This window comes from Pristiophorus japonicus, chromosome 8 (genome assembly GCF_044704955.1).
Source record: "Pristiophorus japonicus isolate sPriJap1 chromosome 8, sPriJap1.hap1, whole genome shotgun sequence".
Taxonomy (NCBI): Eukaryota; Metazoa; Chordata; class Chondrichthyes; family Pristiophoridae; genus Pristiophorus; species Pristiophorus japonicus.
This window is the reverse complement of record NC_091984.1, coordinates 166,165,227-166,180,959: the sequence shown is the minus strand read 5'-3', so window position 1 is coordinate 166,180,959 and position 15,733 is coordinate 166,165,227. Positions and strand designations below refer to the sequence as shown.

The following is a 15,733-nucleotide window of genomic DNA, read 5'->3' as shown; positions in this document are numbered from 1 at the left end:
TCCCTCAATCCACAGAGTCGCTCAGGTCACGCATCACTTGAGGTACTGCACTTGGAGCAGAGTGGAGATGGGAATGAATGGGGACAACCCGCTCTGTCACCACCCACTGGGCTACGTGAAGCAGAGAAAGTCCACTCGTGTACAGGATGAATTGCGTAAGGTGACCCCTTCCTCCTATGTTGTAAGAGGGCGAAGATATTGAAGATGGATCCCTGGGTGTTTGCACAGGCTGCAGATCAGGAGTATTTGGGACAAATACAAGTGTCAGGGAGGAACACCCATTCTGTGCGCACCGACACTCCCTCACAGCAAGAGCCGCAGTGCACCCTGTCCAGTTTTAAATAATCTGCAAACCAGAAGCTGGTGTCAGTAAGAGTGACCATGAAGCTGTCGGATTGTCACAAAAAGCCAACTGGTTCACTAATATCCTTCAGGGAAGGAAACCTGCCGCCCTTACCCGGTCCGCTCTACGTGACTCCAGTCCCACATCAATGCCCCTGAAGTGGCACAGCGAGCTACCAGCGGTCAAAGGCAGCCCACCATCACCTTCTCAGGGCAACTAGGGATGGGGAAAAAAAGCTGGCCTTGCCAGCGAAACCCACATCCTGGGAATGAATTTTATAAAAACAGTCCAATCCCCTCCACACTTGGGGTCCACTTGAAGCTGCACTTGCCAGCACCAATGAATGATTCGGCAACAGGAGCAGGATCCCTCACTGCATTTTCCTGTCCCTCGTCTGAGTCATCATCATAGGCAGTCCCTCGAAACGAGGATGACTTGCTTCCACGCCAAAAGGGATGAGTTCACAGTGTTTCAATGAAGGACCTAATATTCCAGATCCCGAACTACATGTTGAAGGGTGGAAGATGCCTGCGCGTGGATATTTTTAACGTGTGGTGGCCGTTGCACATCAGCCACCACACGGGCTTGACAGAGCTAGGTCTTGGTCCAGGGGCAAGGGTTAACCAAGACGACTGGAGACCAGCTCTGCTGCACGGACCTAGTGCGCACACATATCACAGTGTGGGCTGCCCCGTGCTGCCCCTGGGCCCCGAACACACGCCTCTCCTGGGCCCCAATCACGTCCCGCTATGAACTTTCGCCGCTCCTTCGCCCCGACCTCGCCGCTCCTGCTGTATCTGCCCAGGCTCCAATCACCGACCTGGACCTTGATGACGTCACTCTTCGCTGCCGTCGTCCTCCTGCACCAGCTCGCACTGTACCTTGCAGTGGCATGCCTCCACGCTGCCCACAGCCGCTGCTCGCCGCTCCTCTTATGGCCCTGACCAGGGCTGAGTACACCGAGGCCCATTGTAGTTCCAGTTCGGCCCACTCAGCACAGACCGCGAATGGAAACGGGACACCCCCGGCTCCATTACACGCCGAGCTGTCCGGGAAGATGCGATGGTCAATAGCTCAAAGCTACCATCAAATCAAAACTTTGATTACGTGACAGTAAATTGGGAGGAAAAAAGCAAGCTACAAATCCAGGCTAGGGCCCTTCTGCAGTGTGGAGAGAGATAATTCTTCAAACCACCCACTTGAGGTGACTTGTTTGAGGAAAGCCTCCGATAATCAGGCTGCTCCGCATCTACAGATTGGGATCTGATCCCAATCGCTGAGGAAGAATATGAGGTCAGCGTTCAGCTGTTAAATCTTACCTTCGTTTTTGTCTATTTTATTGATCATCCGCCTCAAAGGATCGATGTATTTGGACAGCTGCTTCAGTTTATCCAGGTATTGCTGCTCCTCAGTCTGAGTCCGACCAGCTGGGCTTGGAACCGAGCCTGGGTTCACTGCAACACCAAAGGACTCACTCAGCTTGGATTGCAACACACCAACACTTTTCCCCACCACAGTAACCTTTCTGATACACAACATGAAATATACAGCTGGACTCGGAAACTTGCACAGCTGTCAGCAGATCAGCATGGCCAACAAGTGTCTGAGGGGTGGTGTAGAGAGTCACCGAGCGCTGGTATCTTTCCCGGTACAGGGAGTCACCGAGCCCTGGTATCTGCTCCGGTACAGAGTCACCGAGCCCTGGTATCTGCTCCAGTACAGAGTCACCGAGCCCTGGTATCTGCTCCAGTACAGAGAGTCACTGAGTCCTGGTATCTGCTCCAGTACAGAGAGTCACCGAGCCCTGGTATCTGCTCCAGTACAGAGAGTCACTGAGTCCTGGTATCTGCTCCAGTACAGAGAGTCACTGAGCCCTGGTATCTGCTCCAGTACAGAGTCACTGAGCCCTGGTATCTGCTCCGTTACAGTCACCGAGCCCTGGTATCTGCTCCGGTACAGAGTCACCGAGCCCTGGTATCTGCTCTGTAACAGAGTCACCGAGCCCTGGTATCTGCTCCAGTACAGAGAGTCACTGAGTCCTGGTATCTGCTCCAGTACAGAGAGTCACTGAGCCCTGGTATCTGCTCCAGTACAGAGTCACTGAGCCCTGGTATCTGCTCCGGTACAGAGTCACCGAGCCCTGGTATCTGCTCTGGTACAGAGAGTCACCGAGCCCTGGTATCTGCTCCTAAAAGTGCTGACTCTCACCGGGATACAGTTCCTGAAGGTGCTGACTCTCACCGGGGTACAGTTCCTGAAGGTGCTGACTCTCCCTGGGGTACAGTCCCCGAAGGTGCTGACTCTCCCTGGGGTACAGTCCCTGAAGGTGCTGACTCTCCCTGGGGTACAGTCCCTGAAGGTGCTGACTCTCCCTGGGGTACTGACTCTCCCTGGGGTACAGTTCCTGAAGGTGCTGACTCTCCCTGGGGTACAGTCCCTGAAGGTGCTGACTCTCCCTGGGATACTTCCACGAACAGCCCCCCGATACTTTACAAAAGGGACCATTCCTCAGATGGCAGCAGGCTATCTGAGCATGGGGTTCAAGGAGGCATCACAATTGACCCCCAAACAGTGGGAGGGAGATAGAGGAGCATATATGTAGGCAAACTGTTGTGAAGTCCAAAAACCATAGGGTAATAATAGTAGGGGATTTTAACTATCCAAATATTGATTGGGACAAATGTAGTGTGAAGGGTATAAAGGGGGCGGAATTCTTGAAATGCATTGAAGAGAACTGTTTTAGTCAGTATATAGCAAGCCCAACACGAGAAGGGGCGCCTTGGATTTAGTTTTGGGGAATGAAGCTGGGCAGATTGAAGGGGTATTAGTGGGAGAACACTTGGGTGCCAGTGACCATAATTCAGTCAGATTCAAGTTGGTTATGGATAAGGACAAGAATAGGCCTGGAATAAAAGTTCCGAATTGGGGAAAAGCTAATTTTGCTAAGTTAAGGAGTGATTTGGCCATATTGGACTGGAAACAGCTACTTGTGGGTAAATCAGTGTCGGAACAGTGGGAGGCATTCAAGGAGGAGATCCGGAAGGCTCAGGCCAAACATGTGCCCTTAAAGAAAAAGGCTGGGAAAAATAATTCTAGAGCCCCCTGGATGTCTAGGGATTTACAGGGGAGGATTAAGAAAAAAAGGGACACTTATGTCATATACCAACAGCTAAATACTATAGAATCTTTAGAGGAATATAGAGTGTTAAGAGGCAAAATTAAAAAGAATATTAGGAATGCTAAGAGAGAGCACGAGAAATTATTGTCCAGTAAAATTAAGGAAAACCCTAAGATGTTCTATAAATATAGTTAGAGTAAGAAGGTAACTAAAGAAAGGGTAAGGGCCTATTAGAGACCATGAGGGTAATCTTTGTGTGGAGGCAGAAGATGTTGGTAGGATTCTTAACAAATACTTTGCATCTGTTTTCACAAAGGAAAGGGGCAATGCAGATACTGCTATAGAGGAGCACTGTGATATTCTGGATGAAATAATATATAGAGAGAGGAAGTATTAAGGTGTTTAGCAGCTTTGAAAGTAGATAAGTCCCCAGGCCTGGATGAAATGCATCCCAGGCTGTTGAGCGAAGAGAGGAAACAGCAGAGGCCTTGACCATCATTTTCCAGTCCTCTTTGGATCTGGGCATGATGCCGGAGGATTGGAGGACTGCTAGTGTAGTGCCCTTGTTTAAGAAGGGAGAAAGGGATAGGCGAGTAATTACAGGCCTGTCAGCCTAACCTCAGTGGTGGGAAAATTATTGGAAAAAATCCTGAAAGACAGGATAAATCTACATTTGGAAAGGCAAGGATTAATAAGGGACAGTCAGCATGGATTTGCTAAGGAAAGATCGTCTGTGACTAACCTGATTGAATTTTTTGAGGAGGTAACCAAGAGGGTCGATGAGGGTAGTGCGTACGATGAAGTATATATGGACTTTAGCAAAGCTTTTGATAAGGTCACACATGGTAAACTGATCATGAAGGTTAAAGCCCATGGGATACAGGGCAAGGTGGCAAGTTGGATCCAAAATGGGCTTGGAGGTAGGAAGCAAAGGGTAAAGATTGATGGATGTTTTTATGACTGGAAGGATGTCTCCAGTGGGGTTCCGCAGGGCTCAGTACTGGGTCCCTTGCTTTTGTGGTATATATCAATGATTTAGATTTGAATATAGGGAGTATGATTTAAGAAGTTTGCAAACGACACTAAAATTGACTGTGTGGTTGATAATGAAGAGGAAAGTCATGGGCTGCAGGAGGATATCAATCTATTGGTCAGGTGGGCAGATCAGTGGCAAATGGAATTTAATTCAGAGAAGTGTGAGGTGATGCACTTTGGGAGACTAATAAGGAAAGGGTATACACATTAAGCAGTAGGCCACTTAATAGTGTAGATGAACAAAGGGACCTTGGAGTGCTTGTCCACAGATCCCTGAACGTAGCAGGCCAGGTGGATAAGGTGGTGAAGAAGGCATACGCAATGCTTGCCTTTATTGGCCGAGGCATAGAATATAAGCTCAGGGAGGTTATGCTTAAATTGTATAATACTTTGGTTAGGCCACAGCTGGAGTTCTGGTCGCCGTATTATAGGAAGGACGTGATTGCACTAGAGAGGGTGCAGAGGAGATTTACTAAGATGCTGCCTGGAATGGAGAATCTTAATTATAAGGACAGATTGGATAGGAAATCAAAAACTGGCGGCCCATTTTGCTGCTCAATGTTGACTACAAGATCCTGTCAAAGGTCATCTTCAACAGGGTCAAGTCTGCTCTTGAGCTGGTGATTCACCCGGACCAGACCTGCACTGTCCCAGGCAGAAAGATCTCGGATAGCCTTGCGCTACTCAGTGATACGATCGCCTACGTGCGGGACAGGAGGGTGGACACCTGCTTAATCAGCTTAGACTAGGAGAAAGCCTTTGACAGGATATCGCACACGTACCTTTTGGACGTGCTCTCCAAAATGGGGTTTGGGGAGGGTATCCGCAATTGGGTCCAACTGCTCTACACAGACATCAGTAGTGCAGTCCTAATCAACGGGTGGGAAACTGAAAGCTTTCCAATCAGATCTGGAGTCAGGCAAGGCTGTCCTCTCTCCTCTGCCTTGTTTGTGTGTTGTGTGTTGTATCGAGCCCTTTGCCGAGTCCATCAGGAGGGCATTAGAGGGGTGACGATCCCAGGCAGCGGAGGCGCTCAGGTCAAGACCTCCCTGTACATGGGCGATGTCGCCGTCTTTTGCTCGGATCCGCAGTCGGTCCGCAGATTGCTCGCAATCTGCCACCAGTTTGAACTGGCTTCGGGAGCAAAGGTCAATCGCAGCAAAAGTGAGGCCATGTTCTTTGGCAACTGGACCGACCAATCCTCCATTCCCTTCACCGTTAAACCAGATTACCTGAAGGTGTTGGGAATATGGTTCGGAGCGGACGGGGCGTACGCCAAAAACTGGGAAGAGCGTATCGCCAAAGCGAAGCAAAAACTGGGATGGTGGAAGCTGCGTTTCCTCTCCATGGCAGGAAAGAACCTGGTCATCAGGAGTGAGGTGCTCTCGGGGTTGCTACACGTGGCACAGGTCTGGCCCATCTCTCGCTCCTGTGCCGCGGCAGTTAGCCGGGCCGTCTTCCACTTTGCCTGGAGGTCCAAAATGGGACGTGTCCGCAGAGACACAATGTACAAATCTCTGGACAGTGGAGGAAAGGATGTTCCGAACGTGGCCCTCATCCTGATGGCTACCTTTGTGTGCGGCTGCATCAAGCTGTGCACAGACCCCCGGTACGCAAACACCAAGTGTCACTATGTGCTGAGGTTCTACCTGTCCCTTTGTTGCGAAGGATGGGCCTGGCCACGCTGCCGCGAAACGTCCCCACCAGCGGACCATGCCTGTCCACCTGTCCTTCGTGGAAAAGTTTTTCACAAAAAACCCCTTTGACCACAAGGCCATAAAACAGTGGTCAGCACGTAACATCCTGCACGCCCTACGAAAGGAGATGGTGGACCCTGTCAGGTGGTTCCCTGAGCGGACTGTCGAACTCGTTTGGCAGAATGTCTCATCGCCAAAGCTGTCACACAAGCACCAAGACGTAGCTTGGTTGGCGGTGAGGAGGGCCTTACCCGTCAGAGCGTTAATGCACAGCCGACATCTCAGCAGCACGGCACGGTGCCCCCGAGTCGGCTGCGGGGCGGACGAGACTGTCACCCATCTCCTTCAGGATTGCGCCTTCGCAAGGCAGGTTTGGAAAGAGATGCAGTGGTTGCTGTCAAGGTTCATCACGAGCAGCTCCGTAACACAGGATTCTGTCCCTGGGAACAGCCCGTAGAGCACACACACCGCGACAGACATCACCTGCTGCTGGAGGGCCATCAACTCGGTCAAAGACGCTCTTTGGTCTTGCCGAAACTTGCTGGTCTTTCAGAGCAAGGAGATGTCCACGTCTGCATGTTGCAGACTGGTGCAATCCAAGATCCAGGATTACGTGCTGAGGGACGCACTTAAAATTGGTGCAGTCGCCGCAAAGGCACGGTGGGGAAGGGCCACAGTTTAAAGCCCTTCTGCCACGGTAAACCCGGGGACAGGAACAGTACAAAACTCCCCTCGGGCCGTACTTGTAACTTCTTTTTTGTGTACATGGAGCACCATGATCTGTAAACACAATGCAAGGTCTGTTTCGTGATGCACGTTAGAAAGGAAAAGTGTAAATGTACCGTCATCCATTCCGTGTACTGTATAGTGACACATGTAATGTAATTTGTTGAATGTACAATGTATCCCGTATTGTACCGAATAGTACTTGAACTGAAAAGCAAGGAACTGTATCGAACGGAACTGCTGTCAGCACCCAAATATAGTGTATGGGATTGCTGACCGCAGCTAAATGTACTGAACTGCTTTTGAATGTACTGTACAAATTTTTATATGAATAAAGTATATTTTGAAATTAAAAAAAAGATTGGATAGGCTGGGTTTGTTCTCATTGGAACTGAGGAGGTTGAGAGGAGACCTCATTGAGGTGTACAAAATATTGAGGGGCCTGGACATAGTGGATAGTAAGGGACTATTTCCATTGGTGATGGGGTCTATTACAAGGAGACATAGTTTTAAGGTGGTTGGTGGAAGGTTTAGAGGGGATTTGAGGGAGGGCTTCTTTACACAGAGTGTTGTGGGAGTCTGGAAATCGCTGCCTGGAAGAGTGGTGGATGCAGAAACCCTCACCACTTTTAAGAGATGGTTGGATGGGTTAAAGTGCAGTAACCTGCAGAGTTACGGACCTAGAGCTGGTAACCGGGATTAGACTAGATGACCTTTTGTTGGACAGCGCAGATATAATAACAAGTACTGCAGGGAATAGAATACAGCCAGGATAATCTCCTGGACTCGTTTCGATCGCCCGGATGGGTCGGAGAGGAATTTTCCCAGATTATTTCTCCCTAAATTGGTCTGGGTTTTTATCTGGTTTTTGCTTCTCCCAGGAGATCACATGGCTCCGGTTGGGGTGGAGTGTAGAATGTTTCAGTATAAGGGGTTTTGCAGTTGTGTGAGGTGGACTGGTTGGGCTGGGTGCTCTTTGCCTTTCCGTCATTGTTCATAGGTTTATATATAACCTTCAGGGCTGCTGACAGAGGGCCGTGCGGCTCTTTGTTGGCCAGTGCGACACGATGGGCCGAAATGGCCGCCTTCCGCACTGTAAATTTCTATGTTTCTAACCATTCCTGATCCTGATTCACATCATGTCGACACATATGCAATGTGTAGTGGGAATCTCTGCAAAGTGATCAGGAGCAGAACCCCTGGCTGATCTTACTACTCAGCCCAAGATCGCCCCGATTCCTGTTTCAGCAAAGACTGGTTAACACAGCACCGAATAAACGTGGGACCCGAACACTTGTCATATGAAGACAGAGCAGGCCAACCTCTTGCAAAGGCTCAGTGAGTCCACCCACTGAGTCGCTGATCCATACACACAGATCCGATCTCCAGTCTGTGCTGATCGCTGGCGATTTTGAAGGTGCAAGTGTAGATGTGAGGGGATGGGACTAAGCTCAGCTGTGATAACCGACCAACATTCAGCACTGGGACAAACACTAACAGAATGATCACTAAGACACAGCGATGGAGGGCCAGCACTGGCCATGGCTGTGGATTCCAACAAGGAGTCACTACATTCACGAGGAAGGGATCAAAGCAAATGCTCGTGACACCGTAACACAGACGCCACTCATATCAGGGACGTGATGAACTACACCTACACCAATAATAACAGCTCAATGAATCACTTTCCCTCACCCCCAGCCTCCCAAGCTGAGGATAGATGCTGTACACCAACACCTGACTTCATACTCAGGTCTCTACCCAGCCAGGAGCTAAAAGCACCTCAAATCAATATTTATACTATCTCATCCAGATACTGATCACACTCTGTGCAATCAATCATTCCCGGGTACCCGCCCTGTGTAATCAATCACTCCCGGGTATCCGCCCTGTGTAATCAATCACTCCCGGGTACCCGCTCCGTGTAATCAGTCACTCCCGGGTATCCGCCCTGTGTAATCAATCACTCCCGGGTACCCGCTCCGTGTAATCAATCATTCCCGGGTATCCGCCCTATGTAATCAATCACTCCCGGGTACCCGCTCCGTGTAATCAATCACTCCCGGGTACGCGCTCCGTGTAATCAATCACTCCTGGGTATCCACCCTGTGTAATCAATCACTCCCGGGTACCCGCCCTGTGTAATCAATCACTCCCGGATACCCGCCCTGTGTAATCATTCACTCCCGGGTACCCGCCCTGTGTAATCATTCACTCCCGGGTACCCGCCCTGTGTAATCAATCACTCCCGGGTACCCGCTCCATATAATCAATCACTCCCGGGTACCCGCTCCATATAATCAATCACTCCCGGGTACCCACCCTGTGTAATCAATCACTCCATCCTGGCCAACATTTCACCCTCAATCAACACCACCAGAAGTACATCAGCTGGTTATTCCCCTCATGTGCCGCTTTGTGGGAGCTTACTGTGCATGAATTGGCTGCCGTGCCTACCTGCACTTTAAAGGATCATTCACTGGCTGTGAAATAGTTTGGGATATCCTGAGGCTGTTCAAATGTAAGTTCCTTTTCTTTATCCTTCCCTGTTTGAGGAACGTAGGAGCCGGAGGAGGCCATTCAACCCGTCGAGCTGGTTCCGCCATTCAATTCGATCATGTTTGATCTATATCTCAACTCCATTTACCCGCCTTGGTTCCACCTCCCTTAATACCCTTACCCAATAAATATCTGTCAATCTCAGTTTTTGAAATTTGCAATTGAGCTAGCCTCAACAGCTTGTGCAAATATCCCCCAGAAAGCCAGCAGAGGGTGGGCTGGGCTGGGTTGCTAATGCTCCTGTCAATCTTCAGAAACAAAGTTATGGTCACAATCGAGACAGGCTCCCCCAGTGGCCCTGTGGGTAAAACCATCGCTCTGCGCAGCACTGAACATAAAGCACCAGGGCCTTCCTGATTTGGTGCCGAGTCAGTTGATGTCCCCCACACAGCGGGTACCCGGGAGTGATTGATTACACAGGGCGGGTACCCGGGAGTGATTGATTGATTACACAGAGCATGATCAGTATCTGGATGAGATAGTATAAACATTGATTTGAGGTGCTTTTAGCTCCTGGCTGGGTAGAGGCCTGAGTATGAAGTCAGCAACAAGGAACTTGCATTTGAACAGCGTCAGGATGTCCCAGTAGAGGTGATACAGAGTCCCTGGGCTGGGAACGGGAGGGGAGGAAAGGGTCCTACTATCCTGTGATGGAGAATACAGGTTGGGCAAGGACCAAGAACAGGCCCGGCTACTAACCCCTCATGGTTCAATAGCCTGCCAATGCTGTCGGGTTATTGGTACTGGTGGCACCCGACTCCGCCATGAGTTAGCATCATCACTGGCGAGCAGGACGGCTGAACACTGGAGAAAACACATCACAAACACAGTAGCAGCCGCGCTGTGCCCCAATTATCAGACAGAAACCACACTGGACAACCAGAAAAAAAAACAGGCCAAATAAACCAACCGCTGTTCTTTCTCAGCGAGAGGGATGCTCCGAGTATTTGCCTGACGCTCCCAAATCTCTTTCCAATCTCCGTGCTTCCAGCAGTCAGCTCAGTCCCAGGCCTCCCCCGATGCTGCATCTGCACTGACTGTGGAGAGCACAGCGAGGTCCCCCGCTCACTCGGGAGAGCCGCCTGGCGTCCATGGGCCTGCGGTGGGCCACACCCGCCTCCCGGTCACTCCGAGCATATTCAGCGGCGCAGAGACGCCAGCAGCGACACGTAGCTGACAGCCGTCTCCTCCGCCCTTTCAAAGCCACGGGAAAAATTCAACAGAAGGCAACTGGCCGGCACAGCTCGGAGGCGCGTGACACATAAGGACATCAGAAATAGGAGCAGGGGTTAGCCATTCGGCCCCTCGAGCCTGCTCCGCCATTCAATGAGATCATGGCTGATTTGATCCTTGCCTCAACTTAACTTCCCTGCCGCTCCCCATAACCCTCGACTCCCTTATCGTTCAAAAATCTGTATCTCCACCTTAAATATATTCAATGACCCAGCCTCCACAGCTCTCTGGGGCAAAGAATTCCACAGATTTACAACCCTCAGAGAAAAGAAATTCCTTCTCATTTCCGTTTTAAATGTGCGTGACACCAGAGCCCTGCCAGTTTACATCAAATCCATTCCAAAACACCTTTGTGCAACAGTTAATGGGATGGAGGGCGAGAGTGCTCAAGACAATTCAAAATACTGTGCTGTCAGATGCTATTACTTATCCCCCTACCACTTAACTAGGTACCAGCAAACACCATACCTGGAGTGTTGAGGGGGCCGGGGGAAGGGACACTGAAGTTCTGGGGTGTCCGGGCTGCAGCTGGGCTCTGTGTTGTCTGTGCTGACGGGCTTGGCAGGAAGGCACTTGGGGATGGAGCGGGTCCAGAACTGCAATAGATCAATCAGATTTTGGTTTGGTTTTAGACAGTCAGTGTTTGTATCCTAGAATATCTAGCGGCTTCATAGATTTTATACTTGTTTCAGAACTTTCAGTGAATAAGTAAGAACAGTCAATCTGTGTTTCATAACAATTAGCCAATACCTGTACAATGAACGTGACTCACGCGTTACACAGTTTCAGCTTTCCGACAAGTGGTTAAACTGAGCTGGAAGATTTGCAGTAGCTTTCTGGTGAGTCTCGCTCACAGCTCCGACCACTCGCCCTGCTCCATTGCTTTCTTGTGGCTCTTGCTCACATTTTGCTGCTTCAATGAATAATCTGACATACAGATAATGGTAGGAATGGGGGCTGCTGCTTCCAACAATGCACAGTAGCACAGGCAAGATCTCATCTGCAATACATGCAAGCTTTGATCTCAGCAGCGACATCACATCCGCATGGAAATGTGCCTTAAAGTGTGTACAGATGGGCACCGCAAGGTGGGGGGGACAACACGTGGTTAGTGGGAGGAGGAGGAAGAAGAACATTTCTAAAAAATAGTTGAGCAGCAAGAAACTAAATAAAGTTACAAAATTTGCCTCAGTCTGGTAAAAAAATTAAAATAGGGAAAAGGCAGAGAAAGAGAAGGAGAAAAATAAAAACAGATATACACAAAGATAGAGATTTACAGAAACAGAGGGGGAAGGAGAGAAGGAGAGGAGAAAACAAAGAGAGAGAGAGAGGAAAGAGAGGGTGGGCAGAGGGGAGAGAGGGTGGGCAGAAGGGAGAGAGAGGGGGGCAGAGGGGAGAGAGGGGGGCAGGGAGGGGGGGGCGGGGAAAGAGGGGGGGCGGGGAAAGAGGGGGGGCGGGGAAAGGGGGGGCGGGGAAAGAGGGGGGCGGGGAAGGGGGGGGCGGGGAAAGAGGGGGGGCGGGGAAAGAGGGGGGGCGGGGAAAGAGGGGGGGCGGGGAAAGAGGGGGGGCGGGGAAAGAGGGGGGGCGGGGAAAGAGGGGGGCGGGGAAAGAGGGGGGCGGGGAAAGAGGGGGGGCGGGGAAAGAGGGGGGCGGGGAAAGAGGGGGGCGGGGAAAGAGGGGGGGCGGGGAAAGAGGGGGGGCGGGGAAAGAGGGGGGGCGGGGAAAGAGGGGGGGCGGGGAAAGAGGGGGGGCGGGGAAAGAGGGGGGGCGGGGAAAGAGGGGGGGCGGGGAAAGAGGGGGGGCGGGGAAAGAGGGGGGGCGGGGAAAGAGGGGGGGCGGGGAAAGAGGGGGGGCGGGGAAAGAGGGGGGGCGGGGAAAGAGGGGGGGCGGGGAAAGAGGGGGGGCGGGGAAAGAGGGGGGGCGGGGAAAGAGGGGGGCGGGGAAAGAGGGGGGGCGGGGAAAGAGGGGGGGCGGGGAAAGAGGGGGGGCGGGGAAAGAGGGGGGGCGGGGAAAGAGGGGGGGCGGGGAAAGAGGGGGGGCGGGGAAAGAGGGGGGGCGGGGAAAGAGGGGGGGGCGGGGAAAGATGGGGGGCGGGGAAAGAGGGGGGGCGGGGAAAGAGGGGGGGCGGGGAAAGAGGGGGGGCGGGGAAAGAGGGGGGGCGGGGAAAGAGGGGGGGCGGGGAAAGAGGGGGGGCGGGGAAAGAGGGGGGGCGGGGAAAGAGGGGGGGCGGGGAAAGAGGGGGGGCGGGGAAAGAGGGGGGGCGGGGAAAGAGGGGGGGCGGGGAAAGAGTGGGGGCGGGGAAAGAGTGGGGGCGGGGAAAGAGGGGGGGCGGGGAAAGAGGGGGGGGCGGGGAAAGAGGGGGGGCGGGAAATGAGGGGGGGCGGGGAAAGAGGGGGGGCGGGGAAAGAGGGGGGGCGGGGAAAGAGGGGGGGCGGGGAAAGAGGGGGGGCGGGGAAAGAGGGGGGGGCGGGGAAAGAGGGGGGGCGGGGAAAGAGGGGGGGGCGGGGAAAGAGGGGGGGGCGGGGAAAGAGGGGGGGGGTGGGGAAAGAGGGGGGGCGGGGAAAGAGGGGGGGGAAGAGAGAGGGAGGGGAGAAGTGGAAAAAGCAAGCAAGAGAAGATAAAAGAAATATGGAGACAATGTGAGAAACCGACACACACATAACTTGCTGCTGGCAATTGCCCAATTTGTTGCATTTGCCTTGCGCTCGGTCGGGTGGGACAGGGCGCTCGGTGGGACAGGGCGCTCGAGGATGGTGTCCTGCCCCCAAATAAGCTCTATTCCCTAAAGTGCCCCTCCTGCTGCTTCTCTCCAAGAGCCCTGCGTTTTATCCCGCACTATGGCATTATCCCCCCCCCCACCCACCCAGTAATGTTTAGTCTGTGCCACTGGGGGAGACAACCTCAAAGTTCATCAGTTTGTGGGGGGGGGGGGGGGGGAGGGGGAGAAAGTCTCTCAAAAGCTTGAGTTTGAAGAGATGAGTTGGGGGGCCGTCTGTACCCACAGTGTAAACCTGCCCAATATGGGCAATCTCAGTCGGATAGGGCTGGCATGGTGAGCGTTGAACTCAAGTCACAAATAAAAAGACCGAAGTTAATTGTCCTGTCTCTTGTATTGTTTGAAAATCACTCCCACCGTATCTGGGAAAACACCGTAGGGCCATCTCCATTCTTCAAACAGAACCATCTTCCACACTCCAAGGACTGGACCTTGCCAAAGTGGGTGGAATCAGGACAAACTCCCTTTCAGTCGTTCTGATGTTAATGAGGTGACTTGCTCCTGTTGCCACAAAGTAGCTGGCACATTCTGGTGACAAAGCTTCAGTCTCCTCCCAAGCAAAGGCTCAAGGGGATGACGGGGCACGAGCACAGCGTATCACCCGGAATAAAGGTGAACCCCTAAATCCTGTACCTCCTCCGGACTCTATCCGCCACAGAGGAGGCCGATCCCGGAGCAGGGAGCCTCGTTAGATTTGAGACTTCAGTTGCCAGAACACAAACTGTCCACATAGCCTGGACGCAGGCACCAAGGGTTTGTAAAGATATGGAGAGTGAACCACGGGTAGCATACCACACAGAGTATCCCTTGACTGATCCTGAACTTCCCATCTCTGCCAGATGATAGTTAGGAAGAAGGAACAGTACCAAACACTTGAGGGTCTATGTTTGAAGAGGGTCTAACCTTTACATAATCTGGCAAGACCTCTAAAGAACTCAACCTCAATCCACATGATTGCCTGTACAATCAGACTGATGAGGAATTGGATTACCAGCTCCCACTGCAGATTAACCCCAGATTAAATAGTCAAACAGTACCCTCTGAAGTATTTTATTCCAGGAAATGTTCCCCCCAGCAGTGGGCCATCAAGTGGATACTTGTCAGAGAGGCACTGCTCCACCCCAGGATGGAGAACCACGACGCTCCAGGGCAGGAGTTACAGGATTAACAGCTCCTCAAATCTTCTGAAGGAAGTGGTACATATCAATGATTTAGACTTCAATGTAGGGGGTATGATTAGGAAGTTTGCAGATGATACAAAAATAGGCTATGTGGTTGGTAATTAAGAAAGCTGTGGACTGCAGGAAGATATCAATGAACTGGTCAGGTGGACAGAACAGTAGCAAATGGAATTAAATCCGGAGAAGTGTGAGGTAATGCATTTGGGGAGAGCTAACAAGGCAAGGGAATACACATTAAATGGTAGGACACTGAGAAATGTAAAGGTACAGAGGGACCTTGGAGTGCAGATCCCTGAAGTTAGCAGGCCAGGTAGATAAGGTGGTTAAGGAGGCATATATAGGATACTTTCCTTTATTAGCCAAGGCATAGAATACAAGAGCAGCGAGGTTATGTTTGAACTGTATAAAACACTGGTTAAGCTGCAGCTGGAGTACTGCATGCAGTTCTGGTCACCACATTACAGGAAAGATGTGATTGCATTAGAGACGGTACAGAGGAGATTTACGACAATGTTGCCTGGATTGGAGAATTTTAGCTTTGGAGAAAGATTGGATAGGGTGGGCTTGTTTTCTTTGGAGCAGAGGTGGCTGAGGGGAGACCTTATTGAGGTGTATAAAATTATGAGGGGCCTACATAGGGTGGATAGGAAGGACCTATTTCCCTTAGCAGAGGGGTCACCAACAGGGCCATAGATTTAAAGTAATTGGTAGAGGAATAAAGGGAAGTTGAGGAGAATTTTTTTTCACCCAGAGGGTGGTGGGGATCTGGAACTCACTGCCTGAAAGGGTGGTAGAGGCAGAAACCTTCTCCACATTTAAAAAATACTTGGGTGTGCACTTGAAGTGCCATAACCTACAGGGCTACGGACCAAGAGCTGGAAAGTGGGATTAGGCTGGGTAACTCTTGGTCGGCCGGCGCGGACACGATGGGCCGAAATGGCCTCCTTCTGTGCCGTAAATTTCTATGATTCTATGATTCAAATGCCACCATGGCAATTTGCAAAATTAAATTCAATAAAATATGGTCATTTGTGGGCTGGCACCAGAAAAAAACCCATAAAAGCT

The 15,733-nt window shown here is 51.6% G+C and overlaps 1 protein-coding gene across 3 annotated transcripts in view; it reads right to left on the bottom strand.

The window, feature by feature from the left end:
- med15 (mediator complex subunit 15) overlaps positions 1-15,733 on the bottom strand; it is a 127,663-nt gene that overhangs the window by 30,270 nt on the left and 81,660 nt on the right. For all 3 annotated transcript variants that reach the window (XM_070887506.1, XM_070887504.1, XM_070887507.1), the window contains 2 exons: positions 11,180-11,307; positions 1,663-1,797 (listed from right to left, as the gene is read on the bottom strand). In XM_070887506.1, coding sequence (XP_070743607.1) covers positions 1,663-1,797; positions 11,180-11,307 — 263 coding nt within the window. The remainder of the gene's footprint in view (positions 1-1,662; positions 1,798-11,179; positions 11,308-15,733) is intronic.